The sequence below is a fragment of the Leuciscus leuciscus genome, assembly GCF_965113295.1.
Source record: "Leuciscus leuciscus genome assembly, chromosome: 16".
NCBI lineage: Eukaryota > Metazoa > Chordata > Actinopteri > Cypriniformes > Leuciscidae > Leuciscus > Leuciscus leuciscus.
The window spans coordinates 24,780,833-24,794,369 of NC_138740.1; the positions used below are offsets into that span (position 1 = coordinate 24,780,833).

Sequence of the window (13,537 nt, forward strand, 5' to 3'; positions counted from 1 at the left end):
TTGTAAATGTCAGTAATTTCTTTTTATAAAAAATCTTTTTTATAAAAATCTTTTTTATAAAAAAATCTTTTAAAATCTTTTTATAAAAAATGATTTAAAGGCTGAAATATGTGAGGTTTATCTTTTTATAAAACTTTTTTTGTCAAAACTTTATTTGAACGTGTTAGTATAACATGTTGCAAGACACTCCTTTAAAATCTGGCCATCATTTTTAATGTTATTATTTTAATGTTTATGTAAACAAAAAGTGCATATTGATGCTAATTAGGGCCCGAGCACCGATGGTGTGAGGACCCTCTTGGAATTTCTCCATTTATTTTATTTGTTATTTGCAGGTTTTCGACATAAAACTGAATTGATGTCATTGTGTAGTGTTAGTACTTTTAAAACAGGATTCTGTGAAAACCGTGCTCATTTTGGTCACTATAATCATGACATTTTCATGTCATTTCATCTCTAGTTATGATCAACTAAAATCAACTATAATTGTGTTTTTACAGTATACTATGCAAAGTACAATTTTCTATAAAAAAAAATGAATCTCTGATTCTGTTCTTTTCTCTAACATTTAAGGGTGACATATATCTGTCTTGGTCTACAAAGACTCTTTTAGGTCTAAAACAGTTTGGATAGTTGTTAATATGAGAATTACGAGACATTATTTAAGAGATTTAAGTATTGTATTACATGAGTAGCTCTCGGCCACTTTCATTTTTAAAAAGTAGCTCTCAAATGAAAAAAGGTTGGAGACCCCTGGCTTAAGTAAACAGTAGAGGAAGAACGCATGTGTATCATTATATTGGATCCGTGCATTAGTCTTAAAGTGACAGCAGCCTAATATTCCTGCTGCTGTCTGTGTTCTTAATGTTAATCAAACAACAAAGACAAAGAAATCACTCCCTGCTCTTCACTAAATAACGTTTTTTTTTTTTACTTTAGGATGAACCTTTAGGCTATTTAATTTGGACAGTGAAGATGTCTACTGTGAGACCTCCCTAAAAAAAACGTAAAAGCACTGATCATTTAATTTGTGTCTTTGTTCAATTGTATTTATTTATTGGTGTTAATGCTTGTGGTTTAATTATTTGTTCTTTTTTATTAATGACTGTTGTTTTTATTAGGCTAATCTTTGAAATGTATATTAGCAAGTAGTTTTAGCTGTGGTATCGAAATTGGAATCGAATATTGTTCAATTTCACTGATATCTAAAAATGTGGGTGTCATAACCTTATTTATAACAATACAAGGATACATGGGTCAAAAACAACAAAAACAATAACTACTTAATTCATTCATTACTTCTTTTGTGGTGGGGCCAGTGAAAATGTAATCATTGAATTTACTGAATCGAATTGAAAATCAAGAATCAAATCGAATTGAGATTGAATCAGGGCATCTGTATTGATACCCAGCCTTAATAATTAATGATAGATGTAAAAAATAACAAAAAATACTTTCAAGATGTGTACACTTGAACATGTATGACTTTTTTTATTTTATTTTTTAAACTTTTTATATGATCCATCACATGACATATTAAAAGTCAGCAGACTAAAACTTTTCATCAAAAGTGTCAAAGTTTTTCAAAATCATGTAATACAAAAAGTACATTTTAAAAATGTGGTACGACTACTTTAAATTACACACTAGCTGCGTTTACATGGACACTTATAATCGGATTGACGGCTCAATCGGACTAAAAAACCTTCATGTAAACACCTTAATCGATCCGATTGAGCTTGATCCGAATGAAATTTCGATCGGATTGAAAGGGGTGGTTTATCCCTTTTGTAATCCGATCGAGAGAACATGTAAACACTTGATCGGATTGAAAACCGAAACTGAAAGGACTGCGCATGTGCAATGACGTTAACTAGCGTAATGACGTATGACGCACGGAACGAGCTGTTCTTCCTGTTTAATAAAGTGTCATATTAATAAGTTTCCCGTCATTCTAAAATTCTAATTTCACTCGCGCATCTGTGAAGTGAAGCAGGACAACGTCCCACCAGTCCTTGTTTTGGATTCTCATCCACAGACGACTGGTTTTGGCCGCGGGGAGGGGCATTTTTACTGCGTGATCAATAAGCAGCACGGCAAAACGGTTAATATGCTCTAAATTATGACCAGAGACGAATTAATATTACGTCTGCTTTTTAAAACAAATAAAGAACCAATAGAGGAGAATATTTATCCGCGAAAAGCGGGAAACTCTGTATATTCGTGCAGTGTGCGCATGTCAAAACATCAGATCCGATTTGAAACTTGTGACATATAAACGCGCACATCAACCCGATTACTTTATTTATCATGTAAACACCTTGTTCGGATTCATCAATCGGATTGATTTCATTCCGATTGTGTCCATGTAAACGTAGCTACTGTTTTCTTTTCTTTATCACGGACAATCTTACATGTCACCGATCCTGAAATAAACCAGCAAAAAAAAAAACACATGCTGCTCAGAATACAAAGGAAAGGGCTACATAACCAACAGCATTAAAACAGGCACCCTACAGTTGGTCATAAGGACCTTCTGAATAAACAGCGGCTGCCACGTGCGCAGTAATTGGTGGATGGAGTGTGATCATCAGAGTAGAGTAATTATGGCCGAACACTGAGAGGGCTGATTAACTGAGAGCTTCAGAGAGAACATGGGTGCTTGGGTTAATGCATAAGCATGTACAAATCCCCACTGTTCTAACAGGATTCAGAGAGGTTCGGATACACACACATATCAGACACAGCCATCTCTGCAAGCTGCGTTCATTAAATTTCTCGACATACTTAGACAACGGTGAAAATGCCCATTAGTGCCAAGTGAAATCATTAGCAACTTGATAACCTCAGATGGGAATGAAAGAAACGACTTGAGGGGCTCGCAAACACGCACACGGGCATGCACACATATTATCTGAGATTGAAGGTGTGCTCGTTCGTTCATGATTAATCGATTTATTGATCTTTAATTTCATCCCTAGCGTGCACAATAATGGTTAACTGCATTGGAAAATAGGAGTGGAGACAGCTACGACTCAAGGCTATGAGAGTGTGGAGTTTAAACTTGTTCACTAAGTAGAAAAGTCAGGAGTGAGGCGGAGAGGTAGAAAAAAAAAAAAAAAAGAAACATGCTGTCGCCATTACCGCCATCCATCTTTGAGGCAAGGAATGACGACACGACCTCTAATTTCAAACTGCCTCCCTGCAGCTTTGGGCTGATGGGCACAACATTTGATGAGTGGAGACCAGCAGCAATCCTAATTAGAGGAGGGGATGCTAATTATTTATTCATTATGAGCAAAGGGCAGAGGTGACAACACTTGTTGAGTTCAGAAAGGATGAAGATCTGATAGGAAAAAAAGCTTGTATTCATGAAAAATCTAAAGGGACCAAACTAGCCTAGTGCTGTTTATTATTTTTGTTAATCTATTATTTGTGAGGCAAGCTAGAAAACGGAGAAAAAAATGCATCAACTCTAACCCTTGTGTTATGTTGCGGATCAATTTGACCCATTTTGATTTTTGACTTGTCGGAAACACTGGTTAACCTGTGGTTTTTTGTTTGTTTTTTGACATTTTGTGACATTTTCTCATTTAGGGTCATGGACATGCATGCAAAGTTTCAACATGCTGATATATATATATATATGTGTTTTGACTTTTGACATATACACACTCATAATTCCTGTTATATTTGTGACGTTCGTGCATAGGTCAATTTGACCTGCATATTTTAACGTTCTAAGGCAACTGTACCAACCCAAAATAATATTTTGGTTATATTTTGGTTTTTAACTACCCTGGTGAAGGTAAAAAGGAGCTGTTTCCCACTTATTTCCATACTGGAAAATATTTTGCCAGCCACAAATGGTAAAAATTAGCTATCATTTCTTTTTTCGAGCTATCTGAAATACTATCTAACCTGTTATTTTTCTTGAAATTTTGTGACTTTCTCATTTAGGGTCATGAACATGCATACAAAGGTTCAAGTTTCAAAGATGTGTTGTGAAATTCGCATATAGAAATTTTATATGATCTTGCTGTTTGTGGGTCAATTTGACCCATTATACGCAGCTGTTGAAAAGCAACTGTACAGACCCAAAATAAAAATAAACATTTATCTATTGTATGTCAGAGCTCTTCAAAGATTATTGTAGAAGTAAAAAAAAAAAAAAATTGTAAAAAAAAAAAAAAAAAAAAAAAAATGTAAATGTAAAAATATAATTTACAAAACATGTTCAACTCAAAAATTTCAAGAAAATCAAAGCTAAATATCTGAACAAGTTATGTGCCAATTTGAACTTTCAGTAAGATTTGTTTTGGGTGCAGTAATAGGCTTTTCGCACTAGATGACATCCAGACTCCACCGGTGAGCATATAAGGACTCTCTGATTTCCATGGTTTGAGTGATCTGAACCATATACCTATTTTTCCATAATTTTCTAAATATGTACAGTACTGTGCAAAAGTCTTCTTTTTGCCATTGATTGTAATAATCCAGTGAGATTTCTGTATGCACAAGGAATCTGACAACAGCCAGGATGATCTGATCTCACCATCTCACGAGTCCGTCTGTGATTACATGAAGAAACAGAAAAAACTGAGACAGACTTAATCCAGAAGAACTGCGGGAACGTCTCCAAGATGCTTGAAGAAACCGTCCTGCAAAGCTACAGTACTGTGAAAAGTACTGGCACTTGTGTTAAAATGCTGTAAAGTGAGAATGCTTTCAAAAATAAAATCACAAATTGAATTTATTTATGATTTAACTTCTATTAACTAATTCAAATCAATATCAATTTTTCCAGGTACACTTGCGCATAGTTTTTCAGGTAGCTTTGCAGGAAGGTTTCTTCAAGCATCTTGGAGACGTTCCCGCAGTTCTTCTGGATTTAGTTTGTCTCAGTTTTTTCTTTTCCTTCATTTAAATCACAGACGGACTCGATGATGGTGAGATCAGATCATACCGGCTGTTGTCAGACTCCTCGTGCATACAGAAATCTCACTGGATTATTACAATTAATGGCAAAAAGAATGTTTGGAAATGTAAACTGATATTTCCTACTGACAAACTACAGCAAAAGATATAAATAACTGACTTAAAACCATTTGGGGGGGATTGGTTGTATTAACATGCCTAAGACTTTTGCACAGTACTGTATGAAGTAGGCATCCTATTCAGAAGTAGTTTGGGCAGTAATGTTAATATTTGATTTGAATTCAACCCACATAAAAAACATACGGAAAGAACCAGGGCTTGCGTTATAGTTTGGCACAACATTACAAATAAAGAATCTATCCCTCCCTATTTCTCTATTGGTCTTTAATTTATTTTGAAAAAACAGTCATCAAATATGAAAACTAGAGACTGAAAGCTTTCAAATGATATATAGTTTGTCAAGATTGCTTTAGGTTTTATACTAAGATATTATAGGTATAAATGTGTATGTCCCACAGGTGTGGGGGAGGGGCAGTCTTAAAAAAATTTTTTTACATTTTTTTTATATAAAATCATAAATGTATTCTTTGTAATGTGTGAAAAGTATTGATGTTAAAAGTTAATTATTTATACATGATTGTATGTTTTTTTTGTGATTTTTGGAGAATTGTATTGAATCCAATGAGGGTTTTCAATTTGACCTGGATCATACAGACTGTAACCAGAAATCGAACAGTGCATGACGGTTAAAGGTACTGTGATTTTACTTGGACTAGCAAATGCACATATAATCAAGCTTTATTTTTTACTTTATAATTTGCATTTCTCAAATATATGAAGAATATGTCATCGAATATGACAGTGAAGACATTGTTACAAAAGTTTTCAAATAAAAGCTGTTCTTTTAAACTTTCTATTCATCAAATAATCCTGAAAAAAATGTATCACAGTTTCCACAAGACTATTAAGCAACAGGACAATTTTCAACTTTGATGAGAAGAAATGTTTCTTGAGCACCAAATCAGCATATTAGAACGATTTCTGAAGGGTCATGAAACACTGAAGACTGGAGTAATGATGCTGAAAATTAATCTTTGCCATCACAGTAATAAATTACATTTTAAAATAAAATAGAAACCAGTTTGTAATAATATTACTCAATACTACTATTTTTTTACTGCAATTTTGATTAATTAAATATAGCCTTACCCACCCCAAAATGTTGAACTGTTGAGTGTAAATGTATGTGTGCAAATGTAATTAATCACATAAATTAATGTGTTATTTTTGACAGCCTATATATATATATAGTGAGAGATTTCTTTAGTGAAAGTGGCATGACGTGAAGGCCAAGTATGGCAATCCAATTTATACAATTTGTCCTCTGCATTAACCCATCCAAGTTGACTACATGACTATAAGTTTGCGTGTGCATTTGCAGCCTTTTGTTTTGTGCAAATACAAGTTGTAATATTGTGTTTATTTTGTGTAGGCCTATCTATTTCTGATTTATCTCATATAGGATGTATTTGGTCAAGAATTAACACTGTAGTAAAGCGTACGGTGATCATCTTCAGCTTCAGCGCGTGCAGCTCAAACTGACTAATAATGACTATGATTGGGACTGTCATAATACATAACATTATAAAGAGAACAATAATGTAATAAAACATTGTGAATTATTTGGGTTTAGTTGCCGTGTTTCATCGCGTAGCTCCAGGAAGAGCGCGTCATTCTGAATGGCTCGTAACTTAGTTCAAGTTCACTTTTGCATTTGCATCATTTTCTGCAGATATAATTTGTAATATTATGTTTATTTTCTATATTTCTGATTAATCTCATATAGGATGTGTTTCTTTGAGTTAAATAACGCACTAGCACAGTGCTCCAGTTTACCGGTGTTCATTGAGCACGCATCTGAAACAGCAATGCACGACTAATAATAACAATGATTGGTGCTGTCATATTACATAACATAAAAACACTATTTTATTAAATCGTTGTGAATTCATTGGGTTTAGTAGCCGTTTCTAGCGCGTTGTTCTATGAAGAGCGTACGCATTCTTAAGGCTAACGATTAATCGATTAATTGATTGTTTATTTAAACGAAGATCGATCATGGGAATTTAAGAAAATTTACATCCCTTAGTTTATATAAAAATATTCAAAAAACCTAACCTGTGTGAACTAGTCTTTTTTGTAGTATAGAATCTAATCAAAGGCAAAGCTAGCCATATAATGCGGTCTGGAATTAAACACATTTTCTAGTTAGGCATGTTCAAACATCCTAGTAATGCTAAATGTTTATTTTGGTAGTTGAGTTACTCTATCTAAAACCAACCAAACCTGAGGATTAAGAACAATTAGGGCGTCAACCAGAGACGACGGCAACAATTGAGACATTGAACAGAGGTTGCCTATGCTAGTACACTACACAATAAAACAATAGACAATAACAAAAACAAACCAGCTGCTTTACCTGCAACAGCATATCACTACAATTTGAACTATTTACTTTTTTTGGCTTCTCTAGCAGAATGTTGTGATCAATATTGAATCTGAAATATCTCAAGGACAGAAGTTTTATTTCCAGCTGAGTCCTGATCCTAACCTGATCTACAAATGACTAAATCATTTTTAACCGGTCACCGGTCTAAAACTCTCCAAAATATTTTTTTTCCAAATGAACAAGTACAAAGATAAAAGGCAGAGAACATCTATTTCAATCTTTTCAGATTGAGAGATGTGAAATTACATATGTGTCCTCAGGCCTCTGAATTCTCCCCGAGATTGCGCAGATAATTCTTATCACAAAGTTTTTCAATTGGAATTTGTCCCATTTAATTGGATTATGCTAAAAATGTAGCAAGTGGGCACTCTGGATAAAATTGCCAAGAGCAGTAGACTACTTTTGGAACAAAATCGGAGAAAACATAACTACAATAAAAATTAAAATACCCTTTTCATTTTTTAAACAAACTTAGACACAAATCCACAGCCTAATCACTTAAAACAAAGACTGGGAAGCACATTGAGCAGATTATTCCATGATCTGCCCATTGTGATGCAGGAAAGAGAAAATGAAAAACGTTGAACGACATTCCATCGCCACAATGTTGGCCCTCTTCACCCCTCAGATGCAATGTTAAATTTCTCATGAATACCAAGCAGTAAAGATCTGATTAATGAGTGAACGCTGCGTAATAGCGTCAGTCACCGCGGCTAATCAAGAAGAATGCCACATGATTAACCCTTATTGAGAACTGTTCCTCAGGCAAAACACAGGAAAAATTAAAGTCATACATCTTCAGAATTCACTAAGGCGAGATTATTCCATTCGTCTCCTCAATCTACAGAGCTAACATGTCCTCCAACTGAAACCAAACCAGCACACTCTACTTGCAAAACACGTTTGAGGTTGCACAAACCAACTTTTTGGACAATATACACTTTTAAAAATAAAGGTTACAAAATGGGGTTTTCACAGCACTGGCATAGAAGAACCATTTTTGGTTCTCCAAAGAACCTTTCAGTGAACATTTCTCAAAAAAAAACTTTTTTTTTTCTTAGTGCCAAGAACATTTAAAAAATTGACCAACAGTCCACTATAGAGCACCCTTTGTAAAATGGAAAGGTTCCATGGATGTTAAAGGTTCTTTGTGGAACCATAGATGCCAAATTCTTTTATACCCAACCTTTCTTTTTAACAGTGTACCATCATCTTAGTCAAAGAGACACAAGAAGAGGTACTTACCAATGCATACGTCAATTTTGCCCTTAATGGCAGCTTCATGGAGCGGAGTGTAATTCCAGTTGTCTCTGGAGTTGGAATCGGCTCCCTGACAAAGCAGCAAGCTGACCACCTCAGCGTGACCGAAGGAACAGGCGTTGTGCAGCGGGATCAAACCTCCGTCGTCTCGCGCGTGTACGTTCGCCCCTGTCTGCAGGAGATGCTCCACAACGTCTTTCCTTCCAAAACCTGAGAGACAAAAATATTGGTTAATCAAGCTCTTTTATCTCTACAAGCCAGGTAACATGCATATTAGTCATGCCGACCAAGAAAAGCCGGATTCAACAGAAAAAAACAACAACTTTATTTTGGTTTGGCATGTTAAAACTGAGAATACTACAGGATAGAAATAAACCGGTTTCTTGCAATAGACCATAATGACAATTAATATGTGTGTACAAGGATTATTGTATCATTTTAAGTAAACACATGCAATATAAGCACATTAAAGCAGCAGATTCCATTAATAATATGCCTGTGCTCACAAGATATTAATTTGAGCACATATAGAGGAAACACATTTTGGAGATAACACTCTTTAAGTCCTGGTGTAACAGAATCACCCCATGAAATGGCTTAACAAGAGCAGTTTTCTTCTCTGTGTGGACATATTTCCTACTGCAACAGGAAGTTGAGGCGGGACATAACAAATGGCTCTTCTGTTTGTATCTAAATAGCCTCTAAACAAGCACACAAGAAATAAAATCCACAAAACCCCTATTGTGATTTCATGGGGTCTTTAAAAAAGATATCCAGCCATTTGTGATTACTGGGTAAGGATTTTTAAAAATCATACTACAGAGTTTTTAACTGAGCATAAAATTAAAAATGAATATGTAGGCTATATAGAAATTTTCATAAATGTTAAAATTGTATTAATTTGATAAACATAGTTTTAGTTTTGAGAAACAAAATTTCCAGGTTTATATTTCCAACACTGAATAATGGTATAATAACGTGCCAATTAGATGCATATAATATATATTTTCCCATAAAAAAAACTAAAATAATAATAACGTTTCTACATTTATGTTAAAAGGGATTTGGCAGCTCTGGAATTTTTCAAGTAACATGCGAGGGTCCGGTTTCACTTTGTCGTACTATTGTAGGAATCAAAGTGAACATTTATTTTGGACATTGGAGTACATATTGTAACTTTATTACGATGTTTATAACTTTTAAAGATTATTTGCCGATGTATTACGTTTTCTTTAGTCTGTATGTTGAACTTTATTCACTTTCGGGCAGCGCATCACACGAAAACAAACACGAGCTGACAAATATAGCCTAGCTCCCAGAATGGTTAACTTTCTACTAGATGTTACATGATTGCCCTGTTGGCCAATTTCTCCCTTATTCCCTTTGTCCCCGTTTCATTTACCGTTTATTTAGCCACCTAAACCTTCTAACGTTACCTGTCTGCTTTCCAGGTCGGGATTGATCGCAAACATTTCTGTATTTGTATTTACCTGCAGCGAAGTGAAGTGGGGTGGACTTGCGCCCAGCCATGTCCTTAGCGTTTACATTGACCGAATCCACCAGTTTCTTCACCCGGGACACGTCCCCATTCCTGCAGGCCTCAAACAGCTCCCTGAAAGCCCCACTCGTCCCGCAGCCGCTGCCTCCAGGACTGGCACTACCGGAGTCGGGAGTGGAGCCCGCACTACTGCCCCCGCCGGTGGTAGACGAGCTAGTGCTGCTCGAGCTGGAGCTGCTGCTGCTGCTGGTGCTGAGGAGCGGAGCGGGAATATCAGCAGTGATCTCCGGTTCCCTGATGCTCTCCGGCTCCCCACCAACTGCAGGGCAGCCGGTGTCGGTGGGTGATTCCAGAGGCGTGAGGGGACTGGAGTCGGGTCTTGGTGGGGAGGAGAAGTTTTGTTGTTGTTGTTGCTGCTGGGTAGTGCGACGAGACGTCGCCATTTTCGCACACAGATCCCCCTCTGGCAGCGAAAACAGTCGGGGAGAACTTCCGGGAAGTTCCAGAATAAAACTTCCGCTTTCAAATTATAAAAAAGGATAAATTAATATTTTGAGCTCTGTGACTTATTGCCAAGGTAACCACATAAAAATGAAACAAATAAAGATTCAGACAGAAATATATTGTGCAGAATAAAATTAAAAGAAACGATAAAGCTCTGCAAAGTGGAATGAAAATAGACTGTTAGGTTATGTAAGGAAATACCTAAATGATAAAGACAAACAATATAAGGGATGGTTCCCCCCAAAATAAAAATGTTCTCACCCTCATGTCATTTCAAACCCAAGACTTTCGTTCATCTTCGGAACACATATGAAGATCGTTTGATGAAATCTGAGAGCTTTCTGTCCCTCCGTTGACAGCTACGCAACTACCACTTTGACAGTTCAAAAAGTTCATAAATAGATCATAAAACTAATCCATGTGAATAGAGCGGTTTAGTCCAAATTTAGATGTGATCGCTTTATATGATGAACAGATTTAATTTAGGCTTTTATTCACATATAAACATTGATCAGCGAACATAAACAGAAGCTCGTTCCGAATCTGCTTGAAGCATGAGAATAAACCTCTTGTGGAAGCTCAAACGTTCTGCATGACACGAGAATGAACCTCATTGGTTATTGCGGAAGCTCAAACATGCTGCGTAACACACGATAATGAATCTCATTGGCTCTTGCTGAAGCTCAAACGTGCTGCATAACACGAGAATGAACCTCATTGGTTCTCGCACGTCAAGCGAACATGCTTGAGCTTCCATTTACCATGGTCATGAATGTTTATATGTGAATAAAAGCCAAAATTCAATCTGTTCATCGTATAAAACGATCGTGTCTCTTCAGAAAATTTGGACTAAACTGCTCAATTCATATGGATTAGTTTTGCTATCTCTTTATGAACTTTTTGAAGTGTCAAAGTGGTAGTTGTGAACCTGTCAATGGAGGGACAGAAATCGTGTCTGATTTCATTAAAAAGATATTCATTTGTGTTCTGAAGATGAATGAAAGTCTTATGGGTTTGGAACGACATGGAGTAATTAATGACCGAATTTTTTTTTTTTTTTTTAGTGAACTATCCCTGGTTTCCCAATGCCTAACCAGTAAAAAGTGCCTAAACCCCTCTAAAACCAGTTGTCTAATGAGACAGAGCAGCTACAACCAGCAAACCATTGTAATATTTTTATTTTACCAGGGATTAGTGCATTATAAATTGATTTTCGATCTGTGGCTAACATTGTCTTAACAAATTGGATGTTGAAGGACTACACTAGTTGTATGATTCATCAAACACATAACCTGCACATAACCATAACAGATCAACATACTTCTGTTTACAATATCAAGTCCAAAAACATGGCTCAAAGTCTATCTTGGATGTATTAGCATCTGTTTATAAAAATCCTTGTTATTCTTTCTTTGACCCTTATTGGGCAACTCAACCATCACTGATCCAATATTGACAAAACAAAACAGCAGATTCACCTTCTGTAACTTTGTTTTAACAGTTTGTATAGGCTAGTGAAAGTGGTTACCTCACTGTTGCACCCTGGGATGATGAGAGTTCTTTTTCTCAGCTGTTTGGAAATATTTGGTCGCCCAAGCTGAAACACTAGCCCGGGATGAACATTTGAAGTTCCTGTGCTTAGGCCTATAAGGTTCTGCTTGTTTGATGCCTGTTACATAATGACAATGTTTGCGTGAGATGCATGGCGCTCTTATCACACACACAGTCCAACGTTACTGTTTACAAAGCTATTTGATTTTCTCATGTTCAAGAGAGTCTAAAATATTGTCCAAATATCTATATGCACAGTCTGGTCCAAAAGACCAAATTGAAAATATAAGGTTGTAAATCTAATTTAAACCTAGAAATAAACAGAAAGTTTAGGATTTTGAAAAATAATAAAGAAACATACAACACACATTCACACTGTATGTAGAACATACTTTTTAAATAGTTGTGGAGTAATTAGGCTACGTATTAAAAGTTCGATATTTCGGACACCAGATTCTAAATTTTGTTTTTAGTTTTTTAAGGTAAAATTTTCCTTAATTTGTTATACTGATAACATGAAAAATGCTTTAAATTGTTTTAAAACTATTATTTTAAATATAAAACGCTGTTACAGCTGCTCCATTTCTGTCCACCTGATGGGTTTTGTCACCCTGTTCTGTCAGTCACAGGGGTTCATAAATTACCTCCTGTGGCCACTTTACAAACTCAGAGGTGCCGTTTTTCATAGGACATGTGCACTGGACACTTAAATGACAGCTGATATTATATGACAAGCTATCATTTAAGTGCCCAGTACACATGTTTAAAAATACTTTTCCAACTAAGCACAATACTTCCAGCTGTTGGAATTTAAATCATTGTTAGGATGTTAAAACAATTTCTGTGTTTTTGTCGGAAAGAAATATTGGGGTGCATAATATTCCACAAAAAGCAGCATGACTCTCATTTGAACTCTTTTTGTCACCTTTAGATCTATATTGATTCAGAATGAACAAGCCTGTACAGCTGTACTCCTGTTAACCTTCTCCATGGTCTGTTTTAGCTCACTATTTCACAACCCATGTGGCTAAAACAGCTTCGCCTTTTCTGCTGATTGTGCAGAAAATGTTACAAATGTTGGGTTTCTTTGATCTGGATTTATCTATGGACTTTCCGTACTATCTGTACATCAGTTGTGGCAACAAGATAAGGTATACCACAGTGTCCCAATGTCTCCGTACTGAAACTACGGATAATTCTGACAGGATGCACTGTTCTTTGAGAGACAAATAATATAGTCTTAATTGAGTCCACTAATTAGCCTGAAATGTAGAAAG

General features: G+C 35.8%; 2 protein-coding genes across 6 annotated transcripts in view; both read right to left on the reverse strand.

The window, feature by feature from the left end:
• tnksa (tankyrase, TRF1-interacting ankyrin-related ADP-ribose polymerase a) overlaps positions 1 to 10,703 on the reverse strand; it is a 102,333-nt gene extending 91,630 nt beyond the window's left edge. For 2 of the 4 annotated variants that reach the window (XM_082141902.1, XM_082141899.1), the window contains exons 1-2: positions 10,198 to 10,702; positions 8,693 to 8,917 (exon numbers count right to left, since the gene is read on the reverse strand). In XM_082141902.1, the coding sequence (XP_081998028.1) occupies positions 8,693 to 8,917; positions 10,198 to 10,648 (676 nt within the window). In that variant the 5' untranslated portion in view covers positions 10,649 to 10,702. Of the gene's footprint in view, positions 1 to 8,692; positions 8,918 to 10,197 lie in introns of all 4 variants that reach the window. The other 2 variants (XM_082141901.1, XM_082141900.1) reach the window with 2 other exon arrangements.
• fyb1b (FYN binding protein 1 b) overlaps positions 1 to 13,537 on the reverse strand; it is a 95,289-nt gene that overhangs the window by 31,225 nt on the left and 50,527 nt on the right. The window lies entirely within an intron of this gene.